General features: G+C 29.6%; 2 protein-coding genes across 2 annotated transcripts; one reads left to right on the top strand and one right to left on the bottom strand.

Moving 5' to 3' along the window:
• Positions 1–1,000: 1,000 nt before the first annotated feature.
• On the bottom strand, positions 1,001–8,006 carry LOC124926624 (protein TIC 40, chloroplastic). Its single transcript, XM_047466886.1, has 14 exons — positions 7,585–8,006; positions 6,595–6,709; positions 6,410–6,467; positions 6,295–6,312; positions 4,621–4,912; positions 4,377–4,483; positions 4,234–4,297; positions 3,674–3,752; positions 2,961–3,001; positions 2,762–2,807; positions 2,233–2,327; positions 1,853–1,956; positions 1,609–1,656; positions 1,001–1,477 (listed from the first exon to the last, which is right to left on the bottom strand). The coding sequence occupies exons 1-14, from the start codon at positions 7,817–7,819 to the stop codon at positions 1,418–1,420; spliced, it is 1,362 nt and encodes a 453-aa protein (XP_047322842.1). The 5' UTR covers positions 7,820–8,006; the 3' UTR covers positions 1,001–1,417.
• A 4,061-nt stretch (positions 8,007–12,067) lies between these two features.
• On the top strand, positions 12,068–15,450 carry LOC124926512 (putative methylesterase 12, chloroplastic). The gene is made up of 4 exons (XM_047466752.1): positions 12,068–12,562; positions 13,621–14,007; positions 14,860–14,994; positions 15,077–15,450. The coding sequence occupies exons 1-4, from the start codon at positions 12,308–12,310 to the stop codon at positions 15,347–15,349; spliced, it is 1,050 nt and encodes a 349-aa protein (XP_047322708.1). The 5' UTR covers positions 12,068–12,307; the 3' UTR covers positions 15,350–15,450.
• The last annotated feature ends 1,556 nt before the right edge of the window (positions 15,451–17,006 follow it).

Below are 17,006 nucleotides of genomic sequence, written 5' to 3'. Positions count from 1 at the left end.
ATTCATCTAAATTTAATCGGTATTTTAGATAATTAATTAAGGCTAGTTTGATTTCTAAAACTATAATTATAAATAAAAAATATGAAAGTGTATTTATATTTCATATTTTGTTTTATTATTTTATATATTAAAATACATATATTATAAATAAAAAATAAATATATATTTAAATGTATATTTTTTATTATAATAATTTTATATAAAAATATTATAAATATATAGAATAGATGAGATAATGTAAAAAATGATTAAAAATAGATTAAATAGATGAGAGAGAAAGAATAAAATGAATAGAAATAAATGAAATAGTTAAGAGAGAATGAATAAAATAATATTTAAAAATGATGAGAGAAAGAAATGTGTATTATAATATTAAAATCTGAGAAGGGAAGTAGAGAGAAAATTGAGTTTAAACGCAAAAGTGTGTTTGATTGTAATTTTTTGCGTGAACTTATTAGGCAAAGTTACTGTAGCAGCTTATTACACAGACGCATATACGCAGCTTATAAACGCTAAATCAAACGAGGCCTATATTCCCACTTTTTCTTTTTAGGAAGGTAGATAAAAAAACCAAAAACAATATATAAACATCAATTTAGAATTCTCTTCCTACTATATTTATTTTCTTTTAAGAAGTTTAGATAAAATAATAAAAAATAAAAATATAAACATAAATTTGAAATTCTCTTTTTACACTATTTACTATTTTTTATAAAAATGAAATGAAAACTAAAAATAAAATTATATACATAAATTTAGAACTTTTCTTTTTCTGTTTTTGCAAAGAGGTAGGTAAAAGAACCAAAATTCATGACTAGTGGGGACAGTCAATTACTGGGATTCAACTTCTACAGAATATTTAATCATTTCAAAACATTTTTTATTTATTTATAAGATATGAATTTAATTAAAAAAAAGTTAGAATCATATAAGTGCATTTTTATGTATTTTCAAATGACAATTATTATCTGCTAGTATCATGAGAGCTTCAAACTTGAAATGCTTCAAACTTTCTATCTGTTTTTCTTATAAAAATAACATTTTTTACCAATCTAATCCTCCCCTCTAAGTTTTACAGCCTAATAAACAAACAATCCAAAATCAAATCGGGTCAGGGTCAGGTATTTGACTGGTTTGAATTGGGTCCCTTTTAAAAACCCATCCATTACCAACCCTAATCATCACAAAACAATGAATCCATCATCTTATATAGAAACCCCAAAAAAAGAAAAGAAAAAAATTTGCAAAATACCGCATATCTAAGGATACATTACATCTAAATCCTTCATCTTCTTTTATTTGGAAAACAGCCCTGTATGGAATTCTATGTCAGGAGAATATGCCCACTTGATCAAAATCAAGAATTTATCGATTTTTTTTGCAGTTCAAACGAGGCTTTGGCGACTTAAGCTCTAGTTCATGGTGATCCTGTCACTTCAGGGAAGAGTTCTGATATTTTGTTGAATACATCCATAACCTGAGTCCAATAACAAGATACATCACATTTCATTGTGTGCAATATTGACCAACAGTTTGAATTTTCGAGTATATCTAGCATTATAGACTATGGAGCATGTTATTAAGAAGCATTGGTTCGATAATTATTACCTCCTTGTCATTTTGATACTTGGTTATACTGAGAGGATTTTGGGAACACTGCACACAAAAACAAACAAATATTGAGATTATGATTGCTGGAATCGATCGTGATCCTAGAAACAAAACTATAATCTGGATAATGATCCAGAAAAAATCTTACGAAAAGAAGATCATTTTCAATTGGATCGTGACTGACAAAATAATAGTTTCCAAATTGGTGATTCAATCAAATACATATATAAAATATACATACTTCCATGATGGCTTGTTGGACTCTTGGATTTTGAAATGCCATGGCAACATCAGGATTGTCCATAATTTTCGAAATAACCTGTTCTGGTGTAAGTCCAATTTGATCTGCGAGATTAGAGCAGACAGACAGACAGATGGGCAATGTTAAAAAAATTAGTGAACAAACAGAAAAATTATCAACAATAAAGTGACATTTAAACCAAAGTAACAAAATCTCGTGACATCGTGACCAAGTATGGTTGATGCTAAAAAATAAAATGAAAAGCGGAAAGTTAATAATGATGATTTTTAGTGTTTTACTATGAGCATTAAGGCAAGATGATATTACAAGGGACCCAAAAGATGCCAAACATGATTTCTACTATGAGCAGTTATACTCACCAAACTGCTGCTTTACTTCAGGACTGCTGAGATCAAAATTCTTCATCGAATCCATCACTTTGTTGTCCCATTCTGGAGTACCACCCATGTTATTTCTGTAGTTAAAAGTAACCTTCTCGATAAGATGTTTAAAAACCGCTTAGCAGAAAAGGTATACATTCAAATTTCCAATGCCTTGTGAAAATCTAGATTTTTTTTAAAAATTCAATAAGAATTTCAGATAAGTTATTTATACATAATTATGGAAATGGACAACATTTGGACTCAGAGGTTATCATATAAACAAATGGATACAAAGTGATGATCATATAAACCATCAAGGCCTTTTTTGATGTAGGTAACGAAAAATCAGGTTATTTGAGTACAAAGACATATATAAATGGATTATTTAGTAAATCAAACAAGCTCCAAATAAAAACTAATATTAGTAAATCAGATAAGGATCGAAGACCCAAATGAACTTCATACAATAGTTGGAAGCTTTATGCAATAAACAAAAATTTAGATAAAAGATGCATTATGCACTTACAGCATATCTTGCAGTTGTTGTCGATATGTTGGATTCTGTAGCATCCCTGTCAAAATGAAATAAAAATAAAAGTCTAATATCAGAATTTCTTATATTTACAGAAGCTAGACTCCGCATAATGGATATAAACATTATTGCTATTTTAAGCCATGAATAAGAAGAAATTGAGATAGAAAGCAAGAAAGTTTTGTGCACTAACATTTGAAAGTAGTTGGATTTCTCATCTCCTCTGGTAGATAACTGCAAGGACAGAAATCAAATTTGTGTGTGTAAATGTGAAGGGTGAGACAATAATTTAATTAAGGAAATAGCACTGATTGTCCATCAAAGGCTGAAATCAAATACTCAGTTTAGATTTATGTGAGCTCTCCAAATGGGAGGAAAGCAACTCCAAGGACAGAAATCAAATTGTGTGTGTAAATGTGAAGGGTAAGAACAACAATTTAGTTAAGGAAATAGCACTGATTGTCCATCAAAGGCTGAAATCAAATACTCAGTTTAGATTTATGTGAGCTCTCCAAATGGGACGAAAGCAACTCCAAATACTTAGGCATCAAATTCTAATATCCTAGACAAATAACAAAAACAAGAAGCTATAATCCAAGACATGACCCCCAAGTTCAACTTAATGCGTTCTTAGTAGAAATCGAAGAACCCGAGACCTTTGGTCACTTAGGCAAGACTCTTGTCACTTTTGCTACCTAATGGGTTAAAAAGAAGTAAATAAACAAGTTTTCCTTTTGGGTTTATCATATCTGCTATTTATACACGCATGAGCAAGAAGGCCAGATTCTCACCAGAAGAAGTTAAAGCTGTTTGCAGGGTAATGTAGTCTAAAATATGACAAAAAATAATGAAACATGATAGATGGGGAAGAATTTATGTTTCAGAATAAAGGTTAAGAGGCATTACGGATAAACCATCTTCTGCACTGTTGGATCTTCCATCATTTTCTCCAAAGCCTCCACTGAGAAAGCAGAACTTTGGTTTCCTGACAATATCATGTAAAGGAGTTTGAGCTAATAAAAACTTCCCATATAACCATTAACAGAGACAGAAACACCAAGTGCTTGTGACGCAGATTGTTTTTTAATAAACTGATTTTGGGGGAAAAACAAAACTTGTTTGATGAAAAAGTGGATTATTTGGAGTTATTCGCATTAAATGACTAAAATATCCTTTGTATGTAGTATTTTAAAAATGTTATAAAAAAATAAAGTAACCCAAATAGCCCTTCAACAAACAAGGTCCAAATCTGAGCTTTCAGTTGGAGAACTGGATATTGGTAAAGATTGTATTTTACTTTAAGCAATAAAAACAATAGTAACTGAAAAAGTATACTAATATTTAGTAATTTGCATGAAAATATATATTTTCCCATTTTAAGGAATATGCAACATAAGATGGATAGTTGCCTATTATTTACAGAGGAAATTATATTAGAAGCCATTTTAGTACATTCATCTACTCACCAGTAAAGGGGGAACCTTCAGATGCACCAAAAACAGATTTTGAAGCAGCACCATTTTGAGAAACCTGTTTAAGAAGGAATAGATTAGTGCATGATATAACCGTATAATGGACCTTGAAATCAACAGGTAACTTGATTGCTTACTTGGTTGGAGGAATTGGTATTCCCCGTTGATTTAGTCTTAGTTGCTTCTTCATAACTTCCAAAGGGGCTATTCTGTAATGTTTCTGCTGGAGATACATCTTGAAATGCTGCATTGTTGAAAGGTAATTAGTACTGAGACAATAATGTTCCAATAAAATAGAAATAAGAAAATAAATATATATATATATATATATATATATATATATAAACAGAACTTTAAAATATTAGATCTTTCTAATTTTACCAGATTTTCTTGGTTTATCAGATTTCGAATCATCAATGGCATCTACTGAAGATGAGGTTTCAACTTCAGTGACGGATACATCAACAGTCATTCCAGATGGAGAGCTAGCTGGAGAAGGTGAAACAACAGTTTTTGTTGGAGATGGACTTGAAAAAGGAGAAGCTGATGGCATTGGTGATGGAGTAGGAAATGGGAAAGGTGATCCAGATGGAAAGCCAGCAGTATTGAACTGATTGTTTTGTGAACCCATTTGCCCCATCATGGTCTTCATTGCTTGTTGCATTGCATATTTCTGGAAACAAGAAAAAAACATATACGCTTGATCAGACAAGAAAATTAAATACAATACAGGGAGAGGATCATTCTTAATCATCCTCACTTGGTAAGGAAACAAGCACATTATAATGGCATTTGTGTAATAATCTAAAAAGATTCTTTAGGATACATCTGACTGAGAGCTAATACAGTTCTAATGTATGCTTGATCAGACAAGAAAATTAAATGCAATACTGGGAGAGGATCATTCTTAATCATCCTCACTTGGTAAGGAAACAAGCACATTATAATGGCATTTGTGTAATAATCTAAAAAGATTCTTTAGGATACATCTGACTGAGAGCTAATACAGTTCTAATGTACGCTTGATCAGACAAGAAAATTAAATGCAATACTGGGAGAGGATCATTCTTAATCATCCTCACTTGGTAAGGAAACAAGCACATTATAATGGCATTTGTGTAATAATCTAAAAAGATTCTTTAGGATACATCTGACTGAGAGCTAATACAGTTCTAATGAGAAATCTTTAGGGAGTATGATTTTGTTTTTGTTGAATTATATTATTGGATACATAGGCATAACATGGTACTTCCTTAAAAGGAAATATAAGAGTTGTTACATTGAAGTTTCTGATATTCTGGATCCAAAATCTAAGCTAGTAACATATGGTTCTACTTGACATATCCGATTAAATAAAGAACCAAGTTTTAATGAGATCGAGATGCATATCGGGCTGTTTTGTAACAACAAAAAAATTATTTGGATCATGAAAAATCTACATTGTTATGTTTGTCGTCAAATCACAATGATCTGAAAAATTATTTGATCATATCCAAAATAATTATTTGTATACCAAGTAAAACAAAAATTTACATTGTAATTTAGATCATGATCAAAAAGATAATTTGTATACCAAATGAAGCAAAACAATTACACTATAATTTGTATACCAAATGAAGCAAAACAATTACACTATAATTTGGATCCAGAAAATATTATATCAAACTAAAAAAAAAATCAATTAACTTAGGCAATTTTCGAATGAGATTGTAATTGTAACCATTTGTGACAAAATACTAGTTTTCAAATAGGTTCATCAAGTAATTATACATGTTTCTCAAATACATGTTGGCTCCTATTCTCATCTGCACTTTAGCCACCAGTGACAATTCCTCACAAATAAGGACATGTCATAGAATGCAAACTGGACAGTTGAAATCATTCCAACACTTTGGTACTATCTACATTTCTGAAGTAAACAATAGTTACCATTTCTGGATAGAAGTGGTATATCTTTAATAGTGATCCTTGCTTAATTATGGCTATAAGTTTGAAGAAAGGACAGTGACTAATAAAGAAGATACCGGAGTGGACTCAAGATAGGTTGATACTCACCTTCAAGTATCCAGCAGCCTGTAATATCATACAGTTGTCAAAACCAAAATCAGAACATCAGACATTTTGTAACAAACAAGGTCAACTACAAACAAAATAAAATTAAATCACTAACCCATGAGAAAAATGCTGAAAGCCCAACACCAACTCCAATCCAAAAGAGAGGAGACCCTCTAAAAACCAAGCAAAGAATTAGAAAACAACAAGATAAGCCCAAAATACTAATACAAAAAAATCAAAAGTGATAATAAGAAGCACTCCAAAACAAGGACACTTGGGCAAATAGAAAAATATTATTACACATTTGATGGAGGGGGGCGAGCCACAAGCTGTGGGTTAACAGCAATGGAAGAAGTAGTTTGGCCACTGGAAGTAGTAGTGCTTGCGAAACATGGTATTTGCTGCTTCTGTAAAGCTGCATTATAGACAGGATACTGCATTATACTTCTTTTTTAAGGAAAGAAACAAAATTTCCCTTTTCTTGACATTCAAATGTCATGAAAAAATGAATCTAACTTTTCTGTAAAGTCAATTGATCAAAAGCAGTGCTTTGGGATCATAATTATGTGATTCCAAAATTAATTCAAACAGATTAGATATTGAAGCACATGATAGCAGGAAGCACAGATAACCATCTTATGTCATCTAAAGCATTACACAATCTATAAGCATTATACAAAAAATAGAATACAGGAACCGTGAAAATATTAAAACTATAGTCTTTTAGAGGGTCCAATACAATATCAACATGTCATCTCAATCCATCATCTAATCGCAATTGAATTATAAACTCTACTCCAAATATTTGCAGAATTAGAAGGACAGTTATAGGGTGTTGTAGTCAAGCTCTTTTCCTAGTTATTTGGACAATCTACGGTTAAGTGAAAACCTCAACTATGATTATTCCCTCAAAAACCTTTTTCACTCCACTTAGTGTTACATTCTTTAGGGAGATTCAAATATCTATCGTTCTCTTTGTGTTCACACAAATAAATCTAAATTTGCTTTCCTGTTTCATTTCTACAACTTGGAAAGGAGAAAGAAGATGATGATCCCCCAAACCATGGCCACAGTGAATAAAAAATGAACAAGGAGCAACTATCACATGCCTCTAACTTCAACTCAGCAGTTCGAACTTATAAATCTCAATCATTAATGTGAATTGAGCTGTACAATTCGAATCATATCTGAATCTTAACGAATTACTGGTTCAAAAGACCTGCAACCCTCAAGTAAACTGAGATCTTCTAAAGAGGGAGTTAGTTGTGGAGAAAAGAGAGAGTAAGTTACCTTCAACTTTCAGAGTTATTTGAGCAGGTCGATCATTGCTTATCTGAGATGTAGAAGAAGAAACAGCTGAAACAATAGAAACAGATGGGCGGCTGATATCATAGCTTCTTCTTCGATTATACAATTGGCGAGAGCGGAATGAAAACGCGGTTCTGTTTAGAATGCCGTCTTTAGGGTTGAATGAACAACCTAGAACCATTTTGGGAGATGGAAAAGATAAAGCTAGGTTTTCCATAGTCAAATCGATTCGGAAGAAGAAGAAGAAGAGAAAACGGAGACTGTGATGTTCTTGAGAGTGACGAATGAAGAAGATGAAGAAGATAGATAGGCTCGGGAATTAGCAGAGGTTTGGGGAGAACGCTGGGCGCGTGCAATAAGCTCGAGATTTCACGCGATAAGTAAGCGTTTTCGGCGTTTTGTTATGGCCAGGGCGGGGTTCTGACAGTCTTCTTACTTAGTAATATAAGCATATTTGAAAATGTTGTTTTATATAAAAATAAAATAAATTAAATTAAATTATAATAAGATTAATTTATTAGGTTTGTTTTGAGTGGATAAATAATTTAAGTAGATAAATATTATTAAATTTGTTAATATATATTTAATTAAAATATACTTTAGAATATTATTTAATTTAAATTAAATTAATTTTTTTCAAACACAAGTCTCTTATAGTTTCCAATTAGGACTAATTATATTTTTTTACTTTATATGATATAAATATAATTTTTAAATCACTATTCATATAACATTGTAATTTCTTACAAAATATAGTTAGTATATAAAATAATGCATATAAATGATAAATAAATAAATAAAATACATAAATTAAACTATAATAATTTAAAGTTATAATTTTAAATTATAAATTATACTCTCTAAAATATTAAAATATTTTTATCATTTAATACATGCAATTGATTAACAATGAGTTAATATTGCCACGAGGTGTGGGCTTGGTGGATATGTAGAAGTTTGTATTGGGCTTAAGTCCAATAAAAAATTCTACTTACAAAACATTTGTGTATCTAAATATCATAACTTCTGTTATTATATTTTTTACTTTTTTTTTTTTACTGAGTTGTTGGTTCTATTTTAATCAAGATAGGTTAATGGTGCGTGTGAGTTGTGGGGCTTATAGGTTATGGCAGTATTGACTAGTGTTATAGATTGTTAAGTTTTCAAAACTTATAATAGAGTAGTAGTCTAGTCTAGTGATTTTTAAAATAAACATTGTATATCTATTTTTTCAAATATTTGGCTCCATTCTTGATTTTAAGTACCCTAAACAAAAATAAACAATTTTGTTCTTATTTTTGTTTAACTATTTATATTTTAGGTGATAATGAATAAATGGATATAGTATTTTTTTTTTAAATAATTATATAATCTAATTGGTTAAGTATGTTAATATGTATGATATATCTAGATGATCATTCATGATCTCTCCAATTTAAGGGGTGTTTGGTTTTAAATACTGGAATTAGAATGAGTTTGATAGTAGTCTTAGAAGGGTTTAGCATTTCAATATTTTTATTTGTTGATAAGTTAAATCTATATATATATAATGATGCTTAATTTTCAAAGTGTCTGAATTGTCATGTCAAGAGTTGTGGTTAATTTGGATATATATGTGAGAATAAATGATGAACATTTTGGTCGGATTGTGGGTTGATCCATCTATAAACTTAAAACGGTTAAAAATAAAAATAAAAATGCTATAAATATGTTTCGAACTTGTAATAGAACAAAAACAAGTATAACTTTTTAACCAACTAGACTAATAAGACTTTATATTTTAAATTTAACACCAAATTTAATGAACGCGGGAACGTTTTAACAATATAAGTTCAACTTTTTAACTAACTAATCTATATATATATATATATATATAAAATGATGTTTAATTTTCAAAGTGTCCGGATTGACGGGTCGAAAATTGTGGTTAATTTGGATATATGTATGAGAGTAAATGGATATTTGGATCGGATTGTGGGTTGACTCACCCATAAACTTAAAACGGTTAAAAATAAAATAAAAAATGGTATAGATATATTTCGAACTTGCAACCTAAAAAAATAAGTACTAGACTAATAAAACTTTATATTTTAAATTCAAAACCAAATCTGATTAACGCGTGACGTTTTAACTATATAAGTTTAATTTTTTAACTAATTAATATATATATATATAATATAATATGATGTTTAATTTTCAAAGTGTCTGAATTGTCGGATAGAGAGTTATGATTAATTTGAATATATATATGAGAGTGAATTAAAAATACTATCGCATTTTAACCGTAATTTTTTTTTTCAATTTTTATATAATTACTCGTGTAAATGCACGAACTACATGCTAGTTATGTATAATTACAAATATTGATAATTGATTTTCAAGAGATTTGGATATACAATTTAATAAATATCAAATTTATCTTTAAAATAAATATGATAATTTTTTATAAATTTTGACACCAAAATTACATTACGTTGTTTTGAAAAAAATTCTATAACATAATATTTTTCCGATTGGATCTAAAAACACAGTGTAATATCTAAAATATGATAAATCATAATCCAACAAAAAGAAATATAACCTTGTTATCTGCATATTTTGGGAGGAAACGAGTAGACTAATCACGTAATTCCTTTGTCCCTCCAAAAGAAGACTTAACAACACATCAAACTTGTCCTTAGTTATATATAGTGAGTATATTAGTTGCTTAATTGCTTTAAAGACATTTAACTACAAAGGGATAATTAGCTCAACAATCACATTTTTTATTCTTTCTCAAGCCATTTTTTCTTGTGAATTTGTTTTTTTCATGACATTTGCAATGATTGTGAAATCTGCATTAAAATTATCCAAAAAGAAAAGGTGTAAATTCATTGTTGATATCGAGAACGATTGGATCTGAATAGCTCATATTTTGGTGGTTGAGTAATGAAAAATCAAGAATGAAAAATTGAATTTAAATAGTTGAGAAGAATAGTTATAGGTAAGGAGGAGGGATTGTTGAATAATTTATATACAAAATATTATTAATATAAAAACAAATAGATATAGTATCACAATATATTATTATATATGATAGCATTTTTAATGAAGGAAGAAAGAGGAATAAACAATGAGGTGGTGACGTTGAATTATTAATATAAAGAAATAGATATAATATTACATTATATTATTACATATGATAACATTTTCTATGGTTGAATAAAGATAATAAACGAAGTGACATGGTATACAATTGATAACTTAATTAATAGATTTTGATTATTAAAAAAAATATTAGTGTAAGGTGGGAATGAGTTCTAAACCCTAAATTTTTAATTTATATATATATGATTTCAAAAAAATTATTCCTAAACTTTTTAACCAAATACTTTTTTATTTTTATCATTCTTTTCAACAAAAGGCGTACCATTTCAATTATTTTAGTGAATTCATCCATTATCTTCTATTTTAATCAAATAATTTGTACAAATACAATAAGCCTATAGAATGACATGAAAGAGAAAAAACAATATTTTATAGGTTATCGGGCTCGTAAGTCTTCAAAAAGAACGATTAACTCCCCGACGGACTCTATCGACTTTCTAGAACAAATATTAGAAAACATAATAATAATAATAATAGCATTATGAATACTACGCATTAGATGAGTACGGTCATTGAAAGTTCACAAAAAAAAAATTGAATAATAACTCTACGTAGGTCTATTATATTAACCACGTAATTTTAAACTTCCCAACAACTACCAAAGACTCGGACATCACCCAATAAATTTAGGGCCGTCAATTTTGGACCTGACACCAAAACACGACCCGAACCGAATACCAAAATTTCAGGTTATGATCATGTATTTTTTTATTCGGATCAAAATTAACCTGTGTAACATGATTAATAAATATATCAAAATCGAGTCGATAAAAAATGACCCAAAATAGACCCGATAATCCGTTTACAAGTTTTTTTGTTGAGTTTTTTTGTTATTCTTTAATATACACTCACTCAATTTCTTTTGTAAATTTTTTTATAAACGGATTTATGATTTAACTTAATTTTTGTTTTGTGTTGATGTTATTTTAATTTGAAACAGAAATATGAATTAATTACATCGGGTTTGATTCAAGTTGAGTTAGATAAATCGGGTCAAACGAGTCAGGTTCAGGTTAATCACAAATAACATGTTATATTCCGATTAAAAATTTTGACCTAAATTATTAAACAAATCAAGATCAAGTTAATATCGTTCAACTTGTTCGAACCTGCCAACCAGAAACGGACCCAAATTGTCAACCTAAATAAATCCCAACATTAAAATAAATAAAAAATGATTTTAAAAAATTCTTAAAAATAATGCAATATTATATATAATATTTTTGTTAGACATAGGGGGCCAAAACTTTAATTTGAAAAGCATTAAATTGAGGAGTATTTAACTAGGCGTTGAAATAAGGGTTTCCTAATGTGAGAGAAAAGACTGATCGGTGATCGCAAGCTTGCGTTAGTCAAACTAGAGATGACGGCACCGAAAATTGCTTGTCTTCATCACCCTTATTTACTCCCCAAATCCAGAAATCGCTGGCCATTTCTCTCTCCACTGGATTGGTTTTCTACTGTTTGCAGATGCGTCATCTTTGACTTTCATACCCCGCCGGAGTATATTTATTCACATCTTCTCTAGTTCTAGAGTCTCTGAGAAATCGCCGGAAAGATGGGAAATCGAATCATTTGCATGTCGAAGAAAGACAAGTACGACAATGGCGGTGTTAAAACTTCCAGGAGCAGTCGGAAAATGCTTACGGAAGAGGAAATTTTGCATAGACAGGCATTGTCTATCGTCGTACAACAGCATCAGCAGCGGCTTACATCTCAGAGGTTCGATAATGGATCAATGTCCCGCCGTATTGGATCCGCTACTGGTTCACGGCGCCGTGATCTTTCTGAGTCGTTCTCGAATGGAAAACCGGTGAGTCATGATTCTTGTTGGTAATGTTAGACTGAAATAGGTTGAAAATGATGGTTTGAATAAGAAATCAATCATATCAGAACTGACATGATCAACTTTTTACTTTCTGGGATTTGAACTTTTAGGGTTACCTTTTTTCCCAAAAGGAGATTTTTTTTGTTTATTTGTTAAAATTCATGAACTGTTTCTTCTAATTACATCAATTATATTAGATTGGGTCGCTTTTTTATAAAAAAAAAATTAAATTATGCCCTAGTATGTAGATTATACTATATCTAGACATGTTGATTTGATGATCAGTTGGTTTTATTAACTCTGGTCTCACAAGTTGATATTATCTGTAAAATGAAATTCTTACATAGTTCGATTATTTGAAAAGATAATGTTACTAACCAATGCTCTGTATCGGGTGGATGAAATGATTTTTGGTTGATCAGTATGGTGGTTTCAGATGAGTTTGAATGCTCACCTCTACAAGTGTATCTGTAAAATAGAATTCTTACATAGATTAGTTCGGTTATTTGAAAAGATAATGTTACAGTCTGTATCGGGTGGATGAAATGTTTTTTGGTTCAGATTGGATCGTTATTGCGGTTCAGATGAGTTTGAATGCTAACCTCTGCATAATTGACATGAAACATCTTCAACTAATTTCAATTTACAACTTATCTTTTGTCAAGAACTTTCCCATGAATGTTAGCCATAAGATGAATTGGTGTCTCCGATAATCTTCCATTTTCTATTCTCCAATCACATCTTTCGATAATCGATTTGTATTGATGGATAATACTTTCTGGAGAATCTCCTTCCCTTATAGTTATAGTGTTTCTTCAAGAAGAGTTTTCCATTTTTTCTTCACAAATGTGTGAAATCTTTGTTTCTTTGCATTCAATAGGTCCAAAGGTCATAGGATGAAGTAGTGGGTCATGACCCGGATTAACAAAAAATATATCTTTTTTTTTTTTTTTCGTTCCATCATATTACAATTTTGATTATATCTTATTTGATGCTACAGAAGAATGAGCCTTAAGAATTTGCCATTATCTTGTTTTATGCAGCTTTCAGAATTCTTGGAATCAATAAAAGAAAAGAGAATTGTTTTAGTACATGGAGAAGGATTTGGAGCTTGGTGTTGGTACAAAACTATTGCTCTATTGGAGGAATCTGGATTACTCCCAACAGCATTGGATCTTTCTGGATCTGGAATCGACTTGACCGATCCAAACAACATAACCACCATGGCTGATTATGCGAAACCCTTAATCAAATACCTTGAAAACCTTCAAGAGGATGATGGAAAGGTTATTTTAGTTGGTCACAGCAGTGGAGGAGCTTGTATCTCTTATGCTCTAGAACATTTCTCGAACAAAATCTCGAAAGCAATTTTTCTTTGCGCTACGATGGTATCCAATGGCCAGAAACCTTTCGATGTCTTCGCCGAAGAGGTATGTGTCTAGTCAGATTGTAGCATTTTGTATTATACCAGATTTCATGTCCAATGATAAAAGATCAATCTATAGCCTGTTTGATCTTGTTTTTCTTTTCAAACAAATCTTGATGTAAATATGGTTTATTTGGACATTTAGTTAAAATGATCCAAATATTAATATTTATTGTAAAACATTATAAAAAATCAAGTAAGGTTGTTTTTGAGCTGGTTTGATCCTTTTTTTTGCAAAAAATAATGAACTAATTTTTTTCAATACCAAAGTTTTTATTTGAATGATTTGAGAATGAACAAAATATCCTCAATATTTAAATTTTAAAATACTATAATAATTAAAGTAGAGTAAGATTGTTTTGGTATTTTAGTTGATGATTTGATAAGAACAATCAGTTGATGGTTTATTTGATTGGATTTAATCAAAATAAACTTATCTCGTCGTCAATCATTTCATTCATCAAATTATCAACTAAAATGGCCAAGTATACTTTACTTTTATAACATTTTAAAATTTTATATGAAGGATATTTTGATCATTTTATCAAAATAATCTAAATAAAGACAATATGTTTATTTAAAAACTGTTTTTTCTTGTTCGGATTAGGTTATTTGAATAATCTCCAAATAATCCACCATCTTTTCGTTCATCCTCTCATCAATCAAATTATTAACCAAAATATTAAAATAGTCTCTATTTCTCTTTTTTTTTTCCATTGATTATATATTAATAAACCCTTTTAAGTCTTTTTACCTACAAAATCTGATGATTGAATGATTTCAAATAAACCATATCAAACAAGCTCTTTGATTTCTTGGTGATTCTATTTTCATACAAATCATTTTCTGGCTGCAGCTTGGATCTGCAGATCTCTTCTTGCAGGAATCAAAATTCTTAACTTATGGGAATGGCAAAGACAAACCCCCAACTGGATTAATGTTTGAAAAAGAACAGTTAAAAGGGTTATACTTTCATCAATCTCCTTCCAAGGTAATTAAAATAGTTCAATTTCCATGTCCATATACACGATTTTGTCAAATTCATCCTGATTATGTTCTCAACTTGTTATCAGGATGTGGCCTTAGCAATGGTTTCAATGAGGCCAATTCCTCTTCAGCCACTGATGGAGAAAGCTTCTCTATCGATAGAAAATTATGGGATTGGCAGGCGGTTTTACATTCAAACACTAGAGGATAATGCACTTTCGGCCGATGTTCAAGAGAAGATGGTTAGAGAGAATCCACCTGAAGGAGTTTTCAAGATTAAAGGCAGTGATCATTGTCCATTCTTTTCAAAGCCACAATCTCTGCATAAAATTCTTCTTGAAATTGCTCAAATTCCATGATAATAATAACAGGGCACAGTCAGTTTTCGTTTCACTAGCTAGTTTTCGTTTTGATTAACGTATAGAAAGAACTTTGCGTTTTTGATATAAATAACAAAGAGATTGGGGTTACCATTGAAGGGTTTTTGTGGATTAGTTGAGGTGAGATTGGATAAATTTATTCCGAAACATAGATGAATCATCGGTTTCCTTGTGATCTCAAATTTCTCGGGTATCTGAAATTATTGAAGGGGTTACTATTGAAGGGTTTTAGAGGATTAATTGAGGTGAGATTGGACAAATTTATTCCAAAACATAGACTGAATTACAGGCTTGAAGATTAGTTGAGGTGAGATTTGAACATAAACCGAATCATAAATTCAAAATGTCAAAATGTTTTAAGTTGAAGTGCTTTGTAAACAATAAAGCTATTTACGTCACTTAAAACATATTAAAAAAAATAGTTACTTAAAATGTATTAAAATAAGTTGTAATAATCAATTAAATTATATTAAAATAAAAATAAAGAAATTCAGTTAATCTAAATTTATTTGTATAAAATCTCAAACTACAAAATTAATATTATAAATTATTGTAATGATTTAACACAAATGTTAAAATGGGTTCAAAATAGGACAATAAAAAATTAACCTTATCAAAATTATCACAATCAAGACAATAAACTATTGCCAAGAACCGTTCATTATCTTATAAAATAAAAAATTGGGCCAACTCTTATGTTAAATTTTTAATTACTTTTTGTAAGTCACAAGTAACTGGGCTCTATTATCTTTAAGATATAAGTCTCCACTTTTCTTAATTACATATTTAAAATACAAATTTTTTTATGAATAAAAATTTGAAGACTGTTATATATATATATATATATATATATATATATATATATATATATATATATATATATATATATATATATATATATATATATATATATATATATATATATATATATATATATATATATATATATATATATATATAATGATGCTTAATTTTTAAAATGTTCGGATTATCGGGTCGAGAGTTGTGGTTATTTTGGATATATATGAGAGTAAATAGATACTTGGGTCGGATTGTGGGTTGACCCGCCCATAAACTTAAAACGGTTAAAAATAAAATTAAAAATGTTATAGGTATAGTTCGAACTTGTAACCTAACCAAACAAGTATAACCTTTTAATCAACTAGACTAATAACACTTTATATTTTAAATTCAACCCAAAATTTGATAAACGCGTGACATTTTAACAATATAAGTTTAATTTTTTAACTAACTAATCTATATATATATAATGATGCTTAATTTTTAAAGTGTCCGGATTGTCGAGTCGAAAGTTGTGGTTAATTTGGATATATGTGAGAGTAAATGGATACTTGGGCCAGATTGTGGGTTGACCCGTCCATAAAAAATTTACCGTAATATTTTTTTCACGATTTTTTTATATTATTACTTGTGCAAAATGTACGGGATACACGCTAGTTTAGAAGTATATCATTAATTTTATGCATATGTCATTAAATGGTTATTGATGTTCCTTTATAATTTTTAACATGACTTATATGTGTACGCGCTTAAATGATTATCGACATCCATTTGTATTTTTTTTTATATGTTCATGCTAACTAGTGTATTTATTTTGATTTTTCAGTATAATTTT

The sequence above is a fragment of the Impatiens glandulifera genome, chromosome 2 (assembly GCF_907164915.1).
Source record: "Impatiens glandulifera chromosome 2, dImpGla2.1, whole genome shotgun sequence".
NCBI lineage: Eukaryota > Viridiplantae > Streptophyta > Magnoliopsida > Ericales > Balsaminaceae > Impatiens > Impatiens glandulifera.
This window is presented reverse-complemented; position numbering and strand designations above follow the sequence as displayed.

Excerpts from the sequence above, each read along its gene's own strand:
- LOC124926512 (XM_047466752.1), top strand. The coding sequence starts at position 12,308 with ATGGGAAATCGAATCATTTGCATGTCGAAGAAAGACAAGTACGACAAT. Across the intron at positions 12,563-13,620 it reads CGTTCTCGAATGGAAAACCG|CTTTCAGAATTCTTGGAATC; the intron begins GTGAGTCATGAT and ends TGTTTTATGCAG. Across the intron at positions 14,008-14,859 it reads TCGATGTCTTCGCCGAAGAG|CTTGGATCTGCAGATCTCTT; the intron begins GTATGTGTCTAG and ends TTCTGGCTGCAG.
- LOC124926624 (XM_047466886.1), bottom strand. The coding sequence starts at position 7,819 with ATGGAAAACCTAGCTTTATCTTTTCCATCTCCCAAAATGGTTCTAGGT. Across the intron at positions 4,298-4,376 it reads ATACCAATTCCTCCAACCAA|GTTTCTCAAAATGGTGCTGC; the intron begins GTAAGCAATCAA and ends CTTCTTAAACAG. Across the intron at positions 2,808-2,960 it reads AAATCCAACTACTTTCAAAT|GGATGCTACAGAATCCAACA; the intron begins GTTAGTGCACAA and ends TCATTTTGACAG.